Below are 22,180 nucleotides of genomic sequence, written 5' to 3'. Positions count from 1 at the left end.
CACATCATTGGTGGCAGCAGCAGTTCCGATCGGAGTCCCAGCAGTGTAATGCTGGGGCTCCGTTCGGTTACCATGGCAGCCAGGACGCTACTGAAGTCCTGGCTACCATGGTATGTCAGTGAGCAGCATTATACTCACGTGCGCCGTGGCCGCCGGGTGCTCCTTCTTCTGTCTGTGCGGCGCATTGCTAATGCTTATAGCTCACGTGCGCCGTGGACGCCGGGTGCTTCTTCTTCTGTCTGTGCGGCTCATTGCTAATGCTTATAGCACAGACCTATGAGAAAAAGGAGCGCCCGGCGGCCACGGCGCACGTGAGCTATAAGCATAATATATATTTATCCCATGTGGCAAACGCCGAAAAATCAAAATGTAAAAAGACACTCCAAAACACATTCCCCAACTTCTCCTGATACCACATGTGTGACACTTTTTTGCAGCCTAGGTGGGCAAAGGGGCCCACATTCCAAAGAGCACCTTTCGGATTTCACCGGCCATTTTTTACACATTTTGATTGCAAACTACTTTGCACGCATTTGGGCCCCTAAAATGCCAGAGCAGTATAACTACCCCACAAGTGACCCCATTTTGGAAAGAAGACACCCCAAGGTATTCCGTGAGGGGCATTGTGAGTTCCTAGAATTTTTTATTTCTTGTCGCAAGTTAGTGGAATATGAGACTTTGTAAGGAAAAAATAAAAAAAAATCATCATTTTCCGCTAACTTGTGACAAAAAATAAAAAAATTTGAGGAACTTGCCATGCCCCTCACAGTATACGTTGGGGTGTCTTCTTTCCAAAATGGGGTCACTTGTGGGATAGTTATACTGCCCTGGAATTTTAGGGGCCCATATGCGTGAGAAGTAGTTTGCAATCAAAATGTGTAAAAAATGGCCTGTGAAATCCAAAAGGTGCTCTTTGGAATGTGGGCCCCTTTGCCCACCTAGGCTGCAAAAAAAGTGTCACACATGTGGTATCGCTGTACTCAGGAGAAGTTGGAAAATGTGTTTTGGGGTGTCATTTTACATATACCCATGTTGGGTGAGATAAATATCTCGGCAAAAGACAACTTTTCCAGTTTTTTTATACAAAGTTGGCACTTGACCAAGATATTTCTCTCACCCAGCATGGGTATATGTAAAATGACATCCCAAAACACATTCCCCAACTTCTCCTGAGTACGGCGATACCACATGTGTGACACTTTTTTGCCGCTGAGGTGGGCAAATGGGCTCACATTTCAAAGAGCACCTTTCGGATTTCACAGGCAATTTTTTACACATTTTGATTGCAAACTACTTCTCACGCATATGGGCCCCTAAAATGCCAGAGCAGTATAACTACCCCACAAGTGACCCCATTTTGGAAAGAAGACACCCCAAGGTATTCTGTGAGGGGCATGGCGAGTTCCTAGAATTTTAAATTTTTTGTTGCAAGTTAGTGGAATATGAGACTTTGTAATAAAAAAATTAATAAATAAAAAAATCATCATTTTCCGCTAACTTGTGACAAAAAATAAAAAATTCTAGGAACTCACCATGCACCTCACGGAATACCTTGGGGTGTCTTCTTTCCAAAATGGGGTCACTTGTGGGGTAGTTATACTGCTCTGGCATTTTAGGGGCCCATATGCGTGAGAAGTAGTTTGAAATCAAAATCTGTGAAAAATGCCCTGTGAAATCCGAAAGGTGCTCTTTGGAATGTGAGCCCATTTGCCCACCTAGGCGGCAAAAAAGTGTCACACATGTGGTATCGCCGTACTCAGGAGAAGTTGGGGAATGTGTTTTGGGGTGTCATTGTACATATACCCATGCTCGGTGAGAGAAATATCTCGGCAAAAGACAACTTTTCCCATTTTTTTATACAAAGGTGGCATTTGACCAAGTTATTTATCTCACCCAGCATGGGTATATGTAAAATGACACCCCAAAACACATTCCCCAACTTCTCCTGAGTACTGCGATACCACATGTGTGATACTTTTTTGCAGCCTAGATGCGCAAAGGTGCGCAAATTCCTTTTAGGAGGCCATTTTTAAAATTTGGATCCCAGACTTCTTCTCACGCTTTAGGGCCCTTAAAAAGCCAGGGCAGTAGTAAATACCCCACATGTGACCCCATTTTGGAAAGAAGACACCCCAAGGTATTCAATGAGGGGCCTGGCGAGTTCATCAAATTTTTTTTTTGGGCAAAAGTTAGCGGAAATTGTTTTTTTCTCACAAAGTCTCACTTTCCGCTAACTTGGGACACAAATTTCAATCTTTCATGGACTCAAAATGCCCCTCGGCGAATACCTTGGGGTGTCTTCTTTCCAAAATGGGGTCATTTATGGGGTGTTTGTACTGCCCTGGCATTTGAGGTTCTCCACAATCATTACATGTATGGCCAGCATTAGGAGTTTCTGCTATTCTCCTTATATTGAGCATACAGGTAATGAGATTTTTTTTTCCGTTCAGCCTCTGGGCTGAAAGAAAAAAATGAATGGCACAGATTTCTTAATTCGCATTGATCAGGGTGGATGAAAAAATCTATGCCAAAAAAAAAAGGCATCTGCCAGGACATAGTTGCTCCGCCCAACATCCATACCCACTTAGCTCGTATGCCCTGGCAAACCCGATTTCTCCATTCACATCAATCGATGTGGATGAATAAATCATTGCCGGGATTTTTTTAAAAAATTTTTTATATACAAAGTGTTTGCCAAAGCATATGAACACCACCACCTCCTCAGCTCATATGCCTCGGCAAACGTATCTGTTACTGCAGAGGAGAAATCTCGTCTTGCAGCGCCGCATACACCGACTTGCATGTAATCTGACAGCAGCGCAATGCTTCTGTCAGAATGCACATCAGTGCTGCAGCTAGTCGATCGGTTGGTCCACCTGGAAGGTAAAAAAAACTAAACAAAAAAGAAAAAATCAGGCCGCAACGCAATAATTTTATTAACTTTATAATAACCTTTGAATAGAACATATAAACTTTATTTAACTTTTGGAACTGAACATTAACTTTTTTGCTTACTGGTGTTTTTTTTTGTTTTTGTTTTTTTTTTCTTTATAGGACAAACCTCTCCTTCCCCATGGGACAATGTGCAAAGCGCAAATCGCCCAAAGATGTGGCGAAGTGCATTATGCACTTTGTCCCAGGTGAAAGGAGAGGTTTACTTTGTCCCAGGTGAAAGGAGAGGTTTGCAGCAGCTGTGTGTGAATGGGCCCTAATAGCCCTGTGTGCCTGTCCTGGTGAGATGTGATCCCTATGCTAGGCGTACCTGTGTGTGGTACTTCCGGAAAAACTCCCCTAAGCATAGGGCAGGGTGGTCAGGGCAGTCAGGACAGAAATAGCGGGTGTCACGCCTTATTCCACTCCTGCTACAGACACTACATCTTTTTCGGGTTGACGGTTGAGTTGAGGTACCAGCAACGACATTGGGGAAATGTCGCTCGTGTAGACGGCTAACTACACTGGTGGATGGGGCCACGGAACCTCCTGGATACAGGAGGTTCTCGATGATCTCTTCCTGAAATTTGAGGAAGGATCCTGTTTTCCCAGCCTTACTGTAGAAAACAAAACTATTATACAGAGCCAATTGAATTAAATATACAGATACCTTCTTATACCAGCGTCTGGTGCATCGGGAAACTAAATATGGAGACAACATCTGGTCATTGAAGTCCACCTCTCCCATGTGAAGGTTATAGTCGTGGACTGAAAGGGGCTTTTCAATGACACTGGTTGCTCGCTCAATTTGGATTGTCGTGTCTGCGTGAATGGAGGAGAGCATGTAAACGTCACGCTTGTCTCTGCATTTCACCGCAAGCAGTTTTTCGTTACACAAGGCAGCCCTCTCCCCCCTTGCAAGACGGGTGGTAACGAGCCGTTGGGGGAAGCCTGCGCGACTAGTTCGCGCGGTGCCACAGCAGCCAATCTGTTCTAGAAACAAATGCCTGAAGAGGGCCACACTTGTGTAGAAATTGTCCACATAAAGATGGTACCCCTTGCCAAATAAGGGTGACACCAAGTCCCAGACTGTCTTCCCACTGCTCCCCAGGTAGTCAGGGCAACCGACCGGCTCTAGGGTCTGATCTTTTCCCTCATAGATCCGAAATTTGTGGGTATAGCCTGTGGCCCTTTCACAGAGCTTATACAATTTGACCCCATACCGGGCGCGCTTGCTTGGGATGTATTGTTTGAAGCCAAGGCGCCCGGTAAAATGTATTAGGGACTCGTCTACGCAGATGTTTTGCTCAGGGGTATACAAATCTGCAAATTTCTGATTGAAGTGGTCTATGAGGGGCCGAATTTTGTGGAGCCGGTCAAAAGCTGGGTGGCCTCTGGGACGGGAGGTGGTGTTGTCGCTAAAGTGCAGGAAACGCAGGATGGCCTCAAATCGTGCCCTGGACATGGCAGCAGAGAACATGGGCATGTGATGAATTGGGTTCGTGGACCAATAGGACCTCAATTCATGCTTTTTGTTAGACCCGTGTTGAGGAGAAGGCCCAGAAAAGTTTTAATTTTGGAAACTTGGACTGGTTTCCACCGGAAAGGCTGGGCATAATAGCTTCCCGAATTGGCGGTTATAAATTGTGTGGCATACCGGTTTCTTTCTGCCACGACTGTGTCCAAGAGCTCCGCAGTCAAGAACAGCTCAAAAAATCCCAGGGCCGAACCGATCTGAGCTGTCTCAACCCGAACTCCAGACTGGGTACTGCCAATCAGGATTTGCCAGCACCTTAGGGATTCTAGGGGGTCTACGGGCCTGTCTGTGCGGTGGCTGCGACGGGGTAACTATTACACGTGCCACCATACTAGCTTCAACTGCCCTTCTGATGCTCGCCACTTCACCATGTTGTACGGCAGTGCTGGTACTAGGTCCAGGGAGGGCTGCGCTGCTGGTGTATGCCTCACCACGTAATCCGACAGCGCCAGCCCTACTCTGCTGCCCTTGAAGCGGATCCTGCGCAACCTGTGGTCTAGCGACACGGGGCCGGGTACGCCTGGTGCTATCAGGGACCTCAACCTCCTCGTCCGAACTTTGAGTCAGACTGCCACTGCTTTGTACAGGTTCATATTCTGACCCGCTAGATTCATCAGATGAGGGTATATAAAAAATATATAATTCCACCACAGTTTTATGGGTTTGGTTTTTACAGCGTTTTCTTTGTAGTAAAACTGACCTGTTACTTTCATTCTCCGGGTCACTACGATTACAAAGATAACACATATGTATATTTTTTTTTGTGTTTTAATACTAAAAATAATTAAAAACTTAGTAGAATTTTTTTATTGTTTATTTTTTAAAAAAATTTATAGTTCCCCTAGGGAACTATAACAGGGAATCATCGGATTTCTTCTCTAATAGACTCCAATGCATTAGCATTACACTGTGTTCCTACGAAGCTCTGCCACGGGCAGGAGTTCCAAAGGAACTAATGTGCAGCAGCCCGGAGAAGCCGAAGCACAGCCTGGAGCGCGTGCTCTCAGTTTTTATCATCCCAGATGCCGTGGTCACAATTGACCATGGCATCTGAAGGGCTGAAAGACAGCGATCGGCATTAGTCCCATGTGAGCGGACGCCATATTTAAAGCCCTGACAATCAACGTATATATATATATATATATATATATATATATTTACATAAGGGTGTTCACAAGGGGGTTGCGCGTGACATGCGGGAACAGATGCGGGTGCGGCAAACTGCGCGATTTCTTCACATAACATGGCTATAAGGGGAAATAATAGCATTCTTAATACAGAATGCTTAGTAAAATAGGGATGGAGGAGTTAAAAAAAAAAAAAAAGTAAAATTAAACTCACCTTAATCCACTTGTTTGCGCAGCCCGGCTTCTCTTCTTTCTTCTTCTTTGAGGAAAAGGACCATGGTGATGGATCATGTGATGAGCGCAGTGACCAAAGGTACTTTTCCTCAAAGAAGAAGAAAGAAGAGAAGCCGGGCTGCGCAAACAATTGGATTAAGGTGAGTTTCATAACACCTCCATCCCTATTTTACTAAGCATTCAATATTAAGAATGCTATTCTTTTCCCTTATAACCATGTTATAAGGGAAAATAATAATGATCGGGTCCCTATCCCGATCGTCTCCTAGCAACCACTTCTATGGGGCCTGCGTTGCGTGAAAAACGCACAATATGGAGCATGTTGCGATTTTCACACAACGCACAAGTGATGCGTGAAAATCACTGCTCATGTGCACAGCCCCATAGAAATGAATGGGTCCGGATTTAGTGCCGGTGCAATGCGTTCACCTCACGCATTGCACCCGCGTGGAAATCTCGCCCGTGTGAAAGAGGCCTAAGGAATTATTATAGAAAGTATTGGACAGTTATATAACTTGATATTACGCATATAGTAAAATAACACACATTTACTGAAGCCACAATACCACTTTAAGTAGCTGAGAATTAAACGTCTGGTTTGCATTCATTACTTAATATACAGTTGCAAGAAAAAGTATGTGAACCCTTTGGAATGATATAGATTTCTGCACAAATTGGTCATAAAATGTGATCTGATCTTCATCTAAGTCACAACAATAGACAATCACAGTCTGCTTAAACTAATAACACACAAATAATTAAATATTACTATGTTTTTATTGAACACATTCACAGTGCAGGTGGAAAAAGTATGTGAACCCCTAGACTAATGACATCTCCAAGAGCTAATTGGAGTAAGGTGTCAGCCAACTGGAGTCCAATCAATGAGATGAGATTGGAGGTGTTGGTTACAGCTGCCCTGCCCTATAAAAAACACACACCTGTTCTGGGTTTGCTTTTCACAAGAAGCATTGCCTGATGTGAATGATGCCTCGCACCAAAGAGCTCTCAGAAGATCTACAATTAAGAATTGTTGACTTGCATAAAGCGGGAAAGGGTTACAAAAGCATCTCCAAAAGCCTTGCTGTTCATCAGTCCACAATAAGACAAATTGTCTATAAATGGAGAAAGTTCAGCACTGCTGCTACTTGTCATGGTCTTACCTTCGTTTGACATGTGCTGGCGGCCATCTTGGTTTCTGGGTTTCTTGTAGCCTCCCACCCTGCGGCTTCTCCTTCCCACTGGGAGGAGCTGGATGCCTAGCTCATATATATAGAAGGTCTGTGGCTTCAGTTCCTTGCTTGGTCCTCCTGTGTTCACATGCTTCTAAGACTGCTGCTGCTTCTGGTTCCTGATCCTGGCCTCGTCTGACTACCCTGTTGGTTCCTGATCCTGGCTTCGTCTGACTACCCCGTTGGTTCCTGATCCTGGCTTCGTCTGACCACCCTCCTGGTTCCTGACCTCTATCTACGCAAGACCCTGCTTCGGTTTAGCCATCCGTTTGGACTTTTGCTACGGCTTGATTTCCAATAAAGCCTTCTTATTTCCACTCATCTCTGTTGTACGTCTGGTTCATGGTTCCATGACATTAGGACCAAGCCATGAATTCTGACGGTACAGGGCCATCCTCGCTACCTACGCTGGTTGCCAGACTTGATCAGCAGGATCACCTGTTGGGTCGGTTCGCTGTGGCGTTGCAAACCCTGCTTGAACGCACGGCTCATTTCGCTTCCGTTGCCGATGGGTCGGTTGACGCTCCTGGGCCCGCTCCTACTGCCGCCCCGGTTGTTGCGCCAGAGTCTACCCCGACACCTGTTGCTGCGCCTGCGGTGTCTCGGGGTATGACCGGTTCTGCCCCCCTTCCACAGCGCTTTGGGGGAGAGCCAACTCAGTGCCGAGGTTTCCTTAACCAGGTGGGCATTTATTTCGAGTTGCTGCCACATGCCTTTCCTACTGAGAGATCAAAGGTGGGCTTCTTGATCTCGCTGCTCTCGGACAAGGCCTTGGCCTGGGCCAGCCCTTTATGGGAGAACAACAATCCGGTGGTTGCCGAGTTTTCTGGTTTTGTTGCTTCTCTTCGGAAGGTATTCGATGTGCCGGCTCGTGCTGCCTCTGCTGCGAAGCTCCTTATGTCCATCAGACAGGGTTCACGTTCCGTAGCTGAATACGCCATTGAGTTTCGTACCCTGGCAGCAGAGGTGGGCTGGAATAATGAGGCTCTGGTCGCTGCTTTCTCTCATGGTCTCTCGGATGCCTTGAAGGATGAGGTTGCAGCTAAGGACCTACCAGTGGAGCTCGAGTCTCTTATTTCTTTCCTGATTTTGATTGACACCAGACTCAGGGAGAGACCTTCCTTTAAGGAGAGCCTGCGGAGGTCTCCTAACAGATTGGCGCCTACGTTTGCTGTCCCACCCATGCCTCCCTCTCCTCCCACGCCTCCTGGGGATGACTTGTCTGGGGGTGAACCCATGCAGCGGGGGTTTGCTCGCCTGTCCGAGGGGGAGAGGGCACTCCGGAGACGCGAGGGCCGATGCATGTACTGTGGTCTCGGTGGGCATTTTCGGTTGGCATGTCCGAACCGTCCGGGAGAACGCTCGCACCTGAGGTCCTGTCGGGGGCAGATCTTGGGTGGAGTCTCCTCGTCCCCGGTTTCCCGTGTTGACAAACCACTGATCACGGTTGTCCTCTCCTGGGTCGGGGGCTCGGTGACGACCCAGGCGTTGGTGGACTCTGGTGCTGGTGGTTTGTTCATTGATAGAGTGTTCGTTGCCGCCAATTCCATTCCTCTGCAGCCTCGAGGTTCCCCACTGGCTCTTGAGGCGATAGACGGCAGACCCCTTCTGCCGCCACACGTGACTCATGAGACCCTTCCAGTGGGGATAGCCATTGGTGCCGTTCACAGAGAGTCGGTCTGTCTCCAGGTTATTTCGTCTCCACACTACTCGGTGGTCTTGGGGTACCCCTGGCTCCAGAAGCATAATCCGACTTTCGATTGGAGATCGGTCGAGATCCTCTCGTGGTCACCGCAGTGTGGGGTTAGTTGCATCCATGGGCCTGTCAAGTTGCTGTGTACTTCCTCGGACTCTCTGTTGCCTCCTGAATACGAAGAGTACCGGGATGTATTCGATAAGGTGCGCGCGGTTGCCCTACCTCCGCACCGCCCATACGATTGTGCCATAGAGTTACAATCCGGTGCCGTTCCTCCTCGTGGCAAAGTCTATCCACTGTCGGTAGCGGAGAATGAGGCCATGGAGGAGTACGTGAGGGAGGCGCTTTCACGCGGACACATTCGCAAATCCTCGTCCCCGGCAGGGGCTGGATTTTTCTTTGTGAAAAAGAAGGGCGGTGAGTTGAGGCCTTGCATCGATTACAGGGGTCTCAATCGCATCACGATCAAGAACGCTTACCCGATACCCTTGATTTCCGAGCTGTTCGATCGCCTCAAAGGGGCCACGGTCTTTACCAAACTCGACCTGAGGGCGGCATATAACCTGGTAAGGATCAAGGCGGGCGATGAGTGGAAGACCGCGTTTAACACCAGGACCGGTCATTATGAATCCTTGGTTATGCCCTTTGGGTTGTGCAATGCGCCCGCAGTCTTCCAGGAATTCATCAACGATGTTTTCCGTGACCTGTTGCAGCAGTGTGTGGTGGTCTATTTGGATGACATCTTGGTATATTCTGAATCCATGGAGGCCCACATTATGGATGTCAGACGAGTGTTGCAACGGTTACGAGAGAACAGGCTGTTCGGTAAGCTTGAGAAATGCGAATTTCACCGATCCCAGGTAACCTTCTTAGGTTACATCATTTCCGCTGAGGGGTTCTCCATGGATCCTGAGAAGGTTTCGGCTGTCTTACAGTGGCCCCAGCCCAGTGGTCTCCGTGCCCTGCAGCGCTTTTTGGGCTTCGCCAATTATTATCGGAAGTTCATCAGGGACTTTTCCATGCTAGCCAAGCCTCTCACGGATCTGACCAGGAAGGGCAGTAATTTGCAGGCCTGGCCGCTCGAGGCCATCCGAGCTTTTGAGGCTCTAAAGTCCGCCTTTGTGTCGGCTCCGATTCTGTCGCATCCCAACCCTGGGTTGCCCTTTGTCCTCGAGGTGGACGCGTCTGAGACGGGAGTAGGCGCCCTTCTGTCTCAGCGTAGAACACCAGAGGGTCCTCTGCTTCCCTGTGGGTTTTACTCCCGGAAACTGTCTTCCGCGGAGTGCAACTATCAGATTGGTGACAGGGAGTTATTGGCCATCGTGCAGGCCCTTAAAGAATGGAGGCACTTGCTCGAGGGCTCGGTGGTTCCGGTTCTCATCCTGACGGACCACAAGAATCTGACCTACCTTTCTGAGGCCAAGAGATTGGGCCAGATGGGCTCTGTTCTTGTCACGTTTTAATTACGTGGTCTCCTACCTACCCGGTTCCAAGAACATCAGAGCGGATGCCTTATCACGGCAGTACTCCGAGCTGTCCGGGGAGGAGTCGATTCCGACTTCGGTCATACCTCCGAATCAGATCCTGGCCGCCATTCGCACCAGCCTGACCTCTCCCCTGGGTGAGCAGATTTTGGCGGCTCAATCTGGTGCTCCCTCTGGGAGACCCAACGGCAGGTGTTTTGTGCCTGAGGAGTTGCGCACTCGGTTGTTGCGAACCTACCATAACTCCAAGGCCGCGGGGCATCCTGGAAAGAACCAGCTGTCCTGGGCTGTTTCACGTCTGTTCTGGTGGCCTTCTCTACGTTCCGACATCGCCGCATATGTAGCGGCATGCTCCGTTTGTGCCCAGAGTAAGTCCCCTCGGCACCTTCCGTTGGGCCTTTTGCAACCCATAGCCACCGGGGAGCGCCCATGGTCACACCTGGGGATAGATTTCATTGTGGACCTCCCTGCATCCCGAAGCCATACGGTCATTCTCATGATTGTGGACCGGTTTTCCAAAATGTGCCACTGTGTTCCTCTCAAGAAGTTACCCTCTGCACAAGAGTTGGCCACGATTTTCGCCAGGGAGGTCTTCCGGTTGCACGGTTTGCCCAAGGAGATTGTGTCGGATCGGGGGAGTCAGTTTGTGTCCAGGTTCTGGCGCGCCTTTTGCTCCCAGTTGGGGATTCATCTCTCTTTCTCCTCGGCCTACCACCCTCAGTCCAATGGGGCCGCAGAACGATCTAATCAGGCCTTGGAGCAATTCCTTCGTTGCTATGTCTCCGATCACCAAGACAATTGGGTTGACCTCCTGCCTTGGGCTGAGTTTGCCAGGAACACGGCGGTGAACTCTTCCTCTGGGACGTCTCCCTTCATGGCCAATTATGGGTTCCAACCTGCCGTGTTACCGGAGGTATTCTCTCCCCAGGATACTCCGGCTGTGGAGGATCACCTTTCCGTCCTACGTGCTTCTTGGGTACAGATCCAGAGGTCCCTTGAGGTCTCTGCGCAGCGCCAGAGACTCCAGGCTGATCGCAGACGAGCGCCCGCTCCTTCCTACCAGGTCGGAGACCGTGTATGGTTGTCCACCCGCAACCTCAACCTTCGAGTGCCCACTCCCAAGCTGGCGCCTCGCTTTGTTGGTCCCTTCTGAGTGCTTCGCAGGGTAAACCCGGTAGCCTATGCCCTTGCGCTTCCTCCTGGCATGCGGATCTCCAACGTGTTTCATGTCTCCCTGTTGAAGCTGTTGGTGTGTAATCGTTTCACTTCCTCGGTTCCTCGGCCCCGTCCGGTCCAAGTGGGCAATCGTGAGGAATATGAGGTGAGCAATATCCTGGACTCACGCCTGGTCCGCGGTCGGTTGCAGTTTTTGGTCCATTGGCGTGGTTATGGTCCAGAGGAGCGTTCCTGGGTTCCCTCCGCAGATGTCCATGCTCCTGCTTTGCTCCGAGCCTTCCACGCACGCTTCCCTCAGAAACCGTTCCTTACTCCGCGGAGGAGGGGCCCTTGAGGGGGAGGTACTGTCATGGTCTTACCTTCGTTTGACATGTGCTGGCGGCCATCTTGGTTTCTGGGTTTCTTGTAGCCTCCCACCCTGCGGCTTCTCCTTCCCACTGGGAGGAGCTGGATGCCTAGCTCATATATATAGAAGGTCTGTGGCTTCAGTTCCTTGCTTGGTCCTCCTGTGTTCACATGCTTCTAAGACTGCTGCTGCTTCTGGTTCCTGATCCTGGCCTCGTCTGACTACCCCGTTGGTTCCTGATCCTGGCTTCGTCTGACTACCCCGTTGGTTCCTGATCCTGGCTTCGTCTGACCACCCTCCTGGTTCCTGACCTCTGTCTACGCAAGACCCTGCTTCGGTTTAGCCATCCGTTTGGACTTTTGCTACGGCTTGATTTCCAATAAAGCCTTCTTATTTCCACTCATCTCTGTTGTACGTCTGGTTCATGGTTCCATGACACTACTCTCCCTAGGAGTGGACGTCGTGTAATGATGACTGCAAGAGCACAGCGCAGACTGCTGAATGAGGTGAAGAAGAATCCTAGAGTGTCAGCTAAAGACTTACACAAGTCTCTGGCATATGCCAACATCCCTGTTAGCGAATCTACGATACGTAAAACTAAACACTAAACAAGAATGGATTTCATGGGAGGATACCACAGAGGAAGCCACTGCTGTCCAAAAAAACATTGCTGCACGTTTACAGTTTGCACAAGAGCACCTGGATGTTCCACAGCAGTACTGGCAAAATATTCTGTGGACAGATGAAACCAAAGTTGAGTTGTTTGGAAGAAACACACAACACTATGTGTGGAGAAAAAGAGGCACAGCACACCAACATCAAAACCTCATCCCAACTGTGAAGTATGGTGGTGGGGGCATCATGGTTTGGGGCTGCTTTGCTGCATCAGGGCCTGGACGGATTGCTATCATTGAAGGAAAAATGAATTCCCAAGTTTATCAAGACATTTTGCAGGAGAACTTTAGGCCATCTGTCCACCAGCTGAAGCTCAACAGAAGATGGGTGTTGCAACAGGACAACGACCCAAAGCATAGAAGTAAATCAACAACAGAATGGCTTAAACAGAAGAAAATACACCTTCTGGAGTGGCCCAGTCAGAGTCCTGACCTCAACCCGATTGAGATGCTGTTGCATGACCTCAAGAAAGCAATTCACACCAGACATCCCAAGAATATTGCTGAACTGAAACAGTTCTGTAAAGAGGAATGGTCAAGAATTACTCCTGACTGTTGTGCACGTCTGATCTGCAACTACAGGAAACGTTTGGTTGAAGTTATTGCTGCCAAAGGAGGTTCAACCAGTTATTAAATCCAAGGGTTCACATACTTTTTCCACCTGCACTGTGAATGTTTACATGGTGTGTTCAATAAAAACATGGTAACATTTAATTATTTGTGTGTTATTAGTTTAAGCAGACTGTGATTGTCTATTGTGACTTAGATGAAGATCAGATCACATTTTATGACCAATTTTGCAGAAATCTATATCATTCCATACTTTTTCTTGCAACTGTATATTTTTTTTGACAATAGGAGTTTATTTTTAACGCTTTCTTAGAACAAATGTTAAGGTATGTTCACATGTATTTTAATAGGAGAAATCTGAGGTGGAGGCATATTTCTGCCACAAATGTGATCTGATGCAGCATATCTGTATAAAAAAATAGCTAAAATAGCACCAGTCTCCGATGTCCATTGTGCAGAGGATCTGACACTGCATGGTGGTTTCTGTTCACAATACAACAGTGATATAAATATTGAAGTCTTTGAAAACATAAATCCATGTAGTTTTGCTTACCTTGTAAATTCATTTCTCACTGAATAGTTTACATAATATTCATTGTGAGAATATTTCTCAATTATAATAAAAATTAACATAGATGCCATGATAATGTACACTGCAAGTTCCCTGAAAAAATACAAAATATATGTTACTATATGACGACTAATAAATACAGAAATAACAATATTAAAAAAGTATATTAAAAAAACCTGACCAGATATGTTTCTAAGAACTATAATAAAACAATAAGTACTGAATACAATTTTTTTAATTAAAAGCAAAGTAAGGAAAAGGTTAGGCCTCATCCCGTTGCCCGGCTGTATTGCGGCCCGCATACAGCAGGTCTGCAATACACGGGCACCAGCCGTGTGCACCCCGCATCAATCTGGGAGATGCGGTGCAGTGCGGAACGGAAGCACGGATCGGAAGGCTGCAGAAGCACTATGGAGTGCTTCAGTGGTGTTTCTGTCCGAACTTCCGCACCGCAAAAAAATAGAACATGTTCTATTTTTTTACAGTGAGGATGGATCACGGACCCATTCAAGTTGAATGGGTCTCTCTCTATCCCTCCTGGCCGCCGCACGGATGTTGCCCATGCATTGGGGACTGCAAATTGCGGTCCCCAATGCCAGAACAGCTGCACAACTGCCATGTGCATGAGGCCTTAGGCCTCTTTCACAAAGGGGCGAGTTTTCCGTACAGGCGCAATACGTGAGGTGAACGCATTGCACCCGCACTGAATCTGGACCCATTCATTTCTATGGGGCTGTGCACATGAGCGGTGATTTTCACGCATCAATTGTGCATTGCGTGAAAATCGCAGCATGCTCTATATTGTGCGTTTTTCACGCAACGCAGGCCCCATTGAAGTGAATGGGGCTGCATGAAAATCGCAAGCAAGGCCCCATTGAAGTGAATGGGGCTGCATGAAAATCGCAAGCAAGTGCGGATGTGGTGCGATTTTCACGCATGGTTGCTAGGAGATGATCGGAATGGGGACCGATTCATTATTATTTTCCCTTATAACATGGTGAAAATAATAGCATTCTTAATACAGAATTCTTAGTAAAATAGGGATCGAGGGGTTAAAATATATATTTTTTTATTTAACTCACCTCATCCACTTGTTCGCGCAGCCCAGCTTCTCTTCTGTCTTCTTCTTTGAAGACCAGGAGGAAAAGGACCCGTGGTGACGTCACTGCGCTCATCACATGGTCCGTCACAGGATCCATCACCATGTTGATGGATCATATGATGGACCATGTGATGAGCGATGTGACGTCACCACAGGTCCTTTTCCTCCTGGTCATCAAAGAAGAAGACAGAGGTGATGGATCATGTGACAGACCATGTGATGAGCGCAGTGATGTCACCACAGGTCCTTTACCTCCTGGTCATCAAAGAAGAAGACAGAAGAGAAGCCGGGCTGCGCGAACAAGTGGATGAGGTGAGTTAAATTATAATATTTGTTTTTTTTATCCCTCCATCCCTATTTTACTAAGCATTCTGTATTAAGAATGCTATTATTTTCACTCATAACCATGTTTTAAGGGAAAATAATAAAATCTACACAACACCTAACCCGAACTTCTGTGAAGAAGTCCGGGTTCGGGTTTGGGTACCAAACATGACGATTTTTCTCACGCGTGTGAAAAACACATTAAAATGCTTTGCACTTGTGCAGAAAAATCTTGCATTTTCCCGCGACGCACCAGCATCTTATCCAGCCGTCACACACGACGCCCGTGTGAAAGAGGCCTTAGGGTTAGGAAGGAAGGAAGGAAGTTTAGGTGTTACCTAAATATTTTTCTAATAATTGTTCTTCTTCTCAGTTTCTCTTTGGATAGTTTTAATTGAGCTGGAGTGGGTGGACGAGCCAAGCGTAAATATCGAGCTCTTTTACGCGCAGCAAGAATCTGTGGAAAGTATGGGAAAAATCTAAATGCACAATACGCCACTCTTATAATCTGTATATATTTCAGGATTCCATATCCTAAAAAGCTTACAGATAATGCTGATTAATGAGTTTACTATCAAATAATTCTAAAAAAATGTCAGCAACAAAAAAAAAATCTTAAAGCGTTCATCCTTGGTATATTTTACATGATACCTTTTCAAAGTTTGAAGTTTCGTGACTGGTCTGTCGAGAGTAAGCTGTTAGATTCTTCAAAGACAAACATGATTTACCAACAATGTATTTCACATCTTCATTTAATGCTTTCAAAAAGTCAGCCTTTCCTCTTTTATGCCATGCCACAAACAGTGCGATAAGGAGAATCTGCAAAACATTATTCACAATGCTTATAAACGCCACTCTATAGTATCAGAATTCGACCCAAATAAAAAAAAAATGTAAGGTCTAGAGAATCAGAATGTTAGAGGATTCGATTCAGAAAACTTTTGGTGGAGAGAGAGAGTGAGAGACAAAGAGAAAGAGAGCTTTCCAGGGAAGTTGACAGTCAATTCAGTCAAATCTGAGCCAAATAGAATTTACATAAATTCACTAATCTCTAATTACAAGTTTTGACAGATCATAGAAACATAACTAATTTTATTACTGTGCATTATTTGTACAGCACCGACATCAGCATATTAAAAAAGAGCTGTAGGCAAATGGTAACCAATTACATTAGTTATTATCGTCTTCTATGCGAGCCTGGACTGGTTAGAATAGCCGTATTTCAAATATCAAATATACTAATATATTCTAATACTCTGCATAAATCTGTTTGCATACATTTGTAAAAATCTTCAAATGTTAACATGAGATTTGCTGTCACAGATCTGCATAAAGCTAATCCGCAGCATTTTACAGCACCACGTAGTAGGAGACAGCAAGAGATCTCGGTAACAGCAGTAATACACTAGGAATTAGTAAGTACCAATTATTCTAAATCATTATGTTTGCAATTAGAGATGAGCAAAGTTTTCAAAAATTAGATTCAGACGCTTTCCTGAATTTATTCAAGAAATTTGCTTTGTTCCGAATTCATTCATCACAAAGCGCATAACATCAGCTATTTCCCGGCCTGCAGGGAGAGTGTATCTCGGTGTACATCACTGTGCATTGCAGCAACATCCTTTCTGATCGTAAAACAGTTCCTGTGAGTCAGTAAGATAGGCAGGTCTCATACTGTATATGGACATGCACATCGTCGTGCAGGCCATTAACTCCAACTAAACCAAAAGAAAAACGCGCCGCTGGATGATGCTGGCAGTTCTGGCCTGTTGCTGTGGCTGCTGCTACCACCCCCTTCTTCTGCTGCTACTTCTGCCGGCTCCAGCAACATTTTTGCCACTGCCGTTCCTTTGGGGGGCCTTGGCAACTGTCTGTTGGACATACTATACAGTAACACAAACTGTATATGTAAAATAAGTTATTCAATATCATCACACTAACAGCAGAACAAGACAGGTTATTCACCCCAATTTGAGAATCAAGGCCTTATTGAATTGTTTATCTATTAGGCCCCTTTTACACGAGCAAGTTTTCCGGGTGAGTGCAATGCGTGACGTGAACGCATAGCACCCACAATCCTGATTACAATGTGTCTGTGTACATGAGCGTTTTTTTCCACGCATCAGTTCTGCGTTGCATGAAAAAAGCAGCATGCTATATATATTTTCATGCAGCCCTGGTCCCATAGAAGTGAATGGGGCTTCAGTGAAAAACGCATTGCATCTGGAAGCAAGTCCGGATGCAATGCGTTTTTCACTGATGGTTGCTAAGAGATGTTGTTTGTAGACCTTCAGTTTTTTATGAGGATGAGGAGTGTGAAAAATGCATCAAAATGCATTGCACCCACATGGAAAAAATTGAAAACTGAAAGCAATTGCAGATAAACTGACTGAACTTGCTTGCAAAATGGTGCAAGTTTCACTGAAAACACTCTGAACGCATCTGGAGCCAATCCGTATCGTTCTTGTGAAATGGGCCTTAAACAATGTGGACACCCCACTAACAGTAAAATTAGACAGCTAATTTACCCCAATTTGAGAATCAGGGCATAATAGAATTACTTAGCTATTAAACAAAAAGGACACTGTTTAATTAGGTAGCTTTGTGCCCTACACAGGGATTGATGCAAACTGCGCTGTCTCCTATGCATCCCTTCAGTTTCAAATTACAGTCCCTACACTGTCCCTATAGTCCCCCTAGTCTCTACCTACAGTGTGTAAAAACTCTCCCTATGATTTCCCTACACTGTCCCTATCCAATATTTCACAATTAAAAGCTTTTAGCAACACTGTCTCTGGCGATTGTCACATCTCTCCTTAAGTTCAGCTCATGGGATGAGGCTTTTAAAGGGATTTGACATCACAGGAGCTGGCTAGCTGCTGATTGGCTGTCTGTATGGTATTATGAGTGATTTCTCGTTCTCAGGCTTCTTACTTTGACTTTGTAAGACATTTAGCCACCTTTTTAGAAACCACCTTTTACCACGATGCACAAGGAAATTCATATTCACTGTGAATCAAATTTTTCCTAAACTCTAAATTTTTCAAACTCCACTTTGGATGCTTTGATTCGCTCAACACTGTTTAAGATCAACTGATTGCAGTTCCAAGCCCTCTTCTTTGTAACACTCCCAAGAGGACTTGAAATTGCAACTAGCTGATTGCAAAAATAATGCTGTGGGTTAATTAGTACTTACTAATGCTTAGTGTAGTACTGCTGCTACAAAAATCCATTGCTGTCTCGTAATAGGTGGTACAGTTTGCTGCATGCAATCAATCCCAGCAAATCATTCAGATAAATGAAACTTTTGGAGCAAGTACAGATCCATGACTATGCCCAAAAGCTGAATTTTTCATTTTTGCTGGCATTATGGGATTATTGGAGTTAGCCAAGAAAACATATAGACATGTGGGGTATCTATGCATTTGGCACACTGATAGTCTGATATTTTAGATGTGGTGGATTTCTACAGTCCACACATTTGAGGACCTTTTCTCCTGAATTTTCTTGTTTTTTTTGTGTTGTTTTTGTCAAAATGAGTGTTGTCAGGTTATAGCCTCTAATATTCGGGGAAATTAAAGCATCCCATTTGCCGTCTGAGTTTTAGTTTGTCTAGTGATATTCTGGGCTTCTTTCCCTGCCAGATGAAACGAGTGAACCTGCTTTCCAACGTTTTAATATCCGCATGTCGGATAAGGAGTGGGATCGTCTGAAGGGGATAAAGAAGCTTGGACATGCTCATCATTTTGACCAGGTGACACCTGCCCGCTAAAAATAATGGGAGTCCCTGCCATCTATCCAGCTCATTTATGAATTTGGTCATAAGTGGGGGGAAATTCAGATGGTACAGTGAATGCGGTTCTCTGCCTATTTTATTCCTAGATATGCGATAAAGCTTTGAGCCTTAGCAATACCCAAGTGAAGGGGTAGATGAAACCTTCCCTCACCTTTCCGGGTTAAGGTCAATAGCTCGCATTTTGATGTATTTATTTTATAACCCGAGTACGTCCCAAAAAGGGCCAGAGCCTGCAATATTCGCTTAATGTGTTCCTGTGGCTTGGCTAAAACAACACTACATCATCTGCGAATAGTGCGACTTTCAATTGCTTGCTTTCAATTTCTATCCCTTCGTAAAGGTCTGAGTGACACAAGTATCTTGCTAACGGTTCGAGGGAAAGGTTAAACAAAAGTGGCGAAAGTGGACAACCTTGACGAGTCCCCTTCTGTAATCTGCATTGGGATGTGCATATAACTGCGATAAATAGACTCTAAATGCCCCTGAGAAGCCCATCCTGTCCAAGACTGCCTCCAGCTATGCCCACCGAACATTGTCAAATGCTTTCTCGGCATCCAGAGTGAGCATGGCTCCCACTCTAGGCTGGTGATATACCCTATCCAACACCGTTAGTACCGTGCGGATGTTCATTACCACTGAACGCCCCTGCACGAACCCGACCTGTTCTTTCCCGATCAGGGAAGGTAAAATGAGTGCCAGACGGTCCGCCATAATTTTTAAAATTATCTTCGTGTCTACATTAATGAGCAAAATGGGTCTGTAAGAACCTGGCGAGAAGGGGTCTTTACCAGGTTTGGGCAGCAATTTGATGTATGTGACGTTTTCCTTATCTGGGGATGCGGTACCTTTTAGCACTTCGTCAAACAGTTTTAACAAAACTGGGGAGACATATCAGGGCCTTGTAATATTCCCCGGTAAAGCCATCTGGACCAGGTGCCTTAGAATTACTGAGCTTTTTAATGACTGATCGAATTTATTTCATTTCTTTTTATATTTCAATGTTTTTTTTTTTCAGTGTTTTTACCATTTATTTTGTTCTGTTTTTCTAGTGGTGAATTGTGGTGAACTTAGGCTACTTTCACAATGCCGTTTCTGGGTCCGCCTGTGAGATCCGTTTCAAGGCTCTCACAAGCGGCCCAAAACGGATCAGTTCAGCCCCAATGCATTCTGAATGAATAAGGATCCGTTCAGAATGCATCAGATTTGCCTCCATTGAGCCTCCATTAAGCTCTGGAGGCGGACACCAAAACGCTGCTTGCAGCATTTTGATGTCCGTCTGACGAAACTGAGCCAAACGGATCTGTCCTGACTTACAATGTAAGTCAATGGGGACAGATCAGTTTTTACTGACACAATATGGTGCAATTGAAAACGGATCCGCCTCCCATTGACTGTCAATGTAAGTCAACTGATCCGTTTGCATTATCATGAACAAAAATATAATTTTTTGTTGTTGTTGTCCATGGTAATGCAAACGTTTGCATTACAGGTGCGGATCTGTCTGTGCAGATACCAGACGGATCCGCACCTAAACACAGGTGTGAAAGTAGCCTTACCAACATACTTACCAACATATCATTGGTATATTAACCGCCTCCCGACTGCCTAACACAGGGATGCGTCCTGCGGGCGGTCGGGTTGTTCCTCGTTGACGCATCGCCGCGTCATCTCGCGAGACGACGCGCAAAGCCAGCCTGCACATGCGCAGTGCGGGCCGGGAAAAGTTGCAGGAGAAGTTCGTCACTAGCCAGCCAGCCAATGATCTGCGTTGGCAGATTGGTGACTTTTAAAAAATCGAATCACAAGCCATTTAACACATTATATTTATAAATGGCTTCTGTGCTCTCTGCTGGCTCCTTTTCGTCGGTTGGTCCCAGCAGAGAGCACAGATCACTGTAAGTACACAAAGCACAACACATTTAGCCCCAGATCACCCCCCCCCCCCATCACCCCAATTAACCCCTTGATCACCCCTGTCAATCACTAGTGAAAGGGAAAAAAGTGATCAGTGTAAAATTTCACTTTTTTTTTCCACCAGTATTGACTGTTTAGGTTTTAGGTTAGTTTAGGCCCCTTTGGTAGGTAGTTAGCTTCAGTTAGTGCCCAGCCCACCGTACCGCAGTCCCTGATTCGCTGATTAGCGTATCACTAATCAGCATCGGTACTTTTATAATATCTGTAAGTGATTTTTTTTTTTTATCACTGCACAATCACTACACAAGCGCTGCGGCGATAAAAAAAAAATCAGTTTTGATATTTTTTATCAATCGCAGCAGCTTCCTGTACTTCGCTAGCCTCCCATTTGTAAGACAGGCTTGCTTTTTTTCTTGGGTAGTCTCAGGGAATACCCCCTAAATTTAGTTGACCAAAAGGCAAGCAAGGGGTATTCTTCTGAAGAGGCCTACAGGCTTCTAACCCAGTTGGATGAGGAATGGGAACCCTCATCTGACGAATCCAGCGGGTCAGAAAATGAACCTGTAGAAAGCAGTGGCAGTCTGACCCAAAGTATAGACGATGAGGTTGAGGTCCCCGATACCACCAGGCGTACCTGGCCCCGTGTTGCTAGACCACAGATTGCGCAGGATCCGCTTCAAGGGCAGCAGAGTGGGGCTGGCGCTGTCGGATTACGTGGTGAGGCATACACCGGCAGTGCAGCCCATCCTGGACCTAGTAGCAGCACTGCCGTAGAACATGGTGAAGTGGCGAGCACCAGAAGGGCAGTTGAAGCTGGTACGGTGGCACGTGCAGTAGTTCCCCCGTCGCAGCCACTGCACAGACAGGCCCGTAGAGCCCCTAGAGTCCCTGAGATGCTGGCAAACCCTGATTGGCAGCCCCCATCTTCAGCCGCACCAGTCGTTCCCCCTTTCACTGCCCAGTCTGGAGTTCGGGTTGAGACAGCTCAGATCGGATTGGCACTGTTTTTTTTTAGCTGTTCTTTACCGCAGAGCTCTTTGACTTAGTTGTGGCAGAAACAAACCGGTATGCCACTCAATTTATAGCCGCCAACCCGGGAAGCTTTTATGCCCAGTCTTTCTGGTGGAAACCCGTCCAAGTTTCCGAATTTAAAATCTTTCTGGGCCTTCTCCTCAATATGGGCCTACAAAAAAGCATGAATTGAGGTCATATTGGTCCATGAACCCAATTCATCAGATGCCCATGTTCTCTGCTGCCATGTCCAAGACACGATTTGAGACCATCCTGCGTTTCCTGCACTTTGGAGAAAACAGCCCCTCTTGTCCCAAAGGCCACCCAGCTTTTGACCGGCTCCACAAAATTCGGCCCCTCATAGACCACTTTAACACCAAATTTGCTGATTTGTATGCCCCTGAGAAAAAAACATCTGCATAGACGAGTCCCTGATACATTTTACCGGGCGCCTT

The 22,180-nt window shown here is 46.2% G+C and overlaps 1 protein-coding gene across 1 annotated transcript in view; it reads right to left on the bottom strand.

The window, feature by feature from the left end:
• Positions 1–22,180, bottom strand: part of PKD1L1 (polycystin 1 like 1, transient receptor potential channel interacting) — a 405,256-nt gene that overhangs the window by 77,221 nt on the left and 305,855 nt on the right. The window contains exons 51-53 of the mRNA XM_044295257.1: positions 15,656–15,823; positions 15,343–15,461; positions 13,561–13,671 (exon numbers count right to left, since the gene is read on the bottom strand). Of these exons, the coding sequence (XP_044151192.1) occupies positions 13,561–13,671; positions 15,343–15,461; positions 15,656–15,823 (398 nt within the window). The remainder of the gene's footprint in view (positions 1–13,560; positions 13,672–15,342; positions 15,462–15,655; positions 15,824–22,180) is intronic.

Source organism: Bufo gargarizans, chromosome 5 (assembly GCF_014858855.1).
Source record: "Bufo gargarizans isolate SCDJY-AF-19 chromosome 5, ASM1485885v1, whole genome shotgun sequence".
Classification (NCBI taxonomy): domain Eukaryota; kingdom Metazoa; phylum Chordata; class Amphibia; order Anura; family Bufonidae; genus Bufo; species Bufo gargarizans.
The sequence above is the reverse complement of the archived record's forward strand: the minus strand, read 5'-3'. Positions and strand labels throughout refer to the sequence as shown.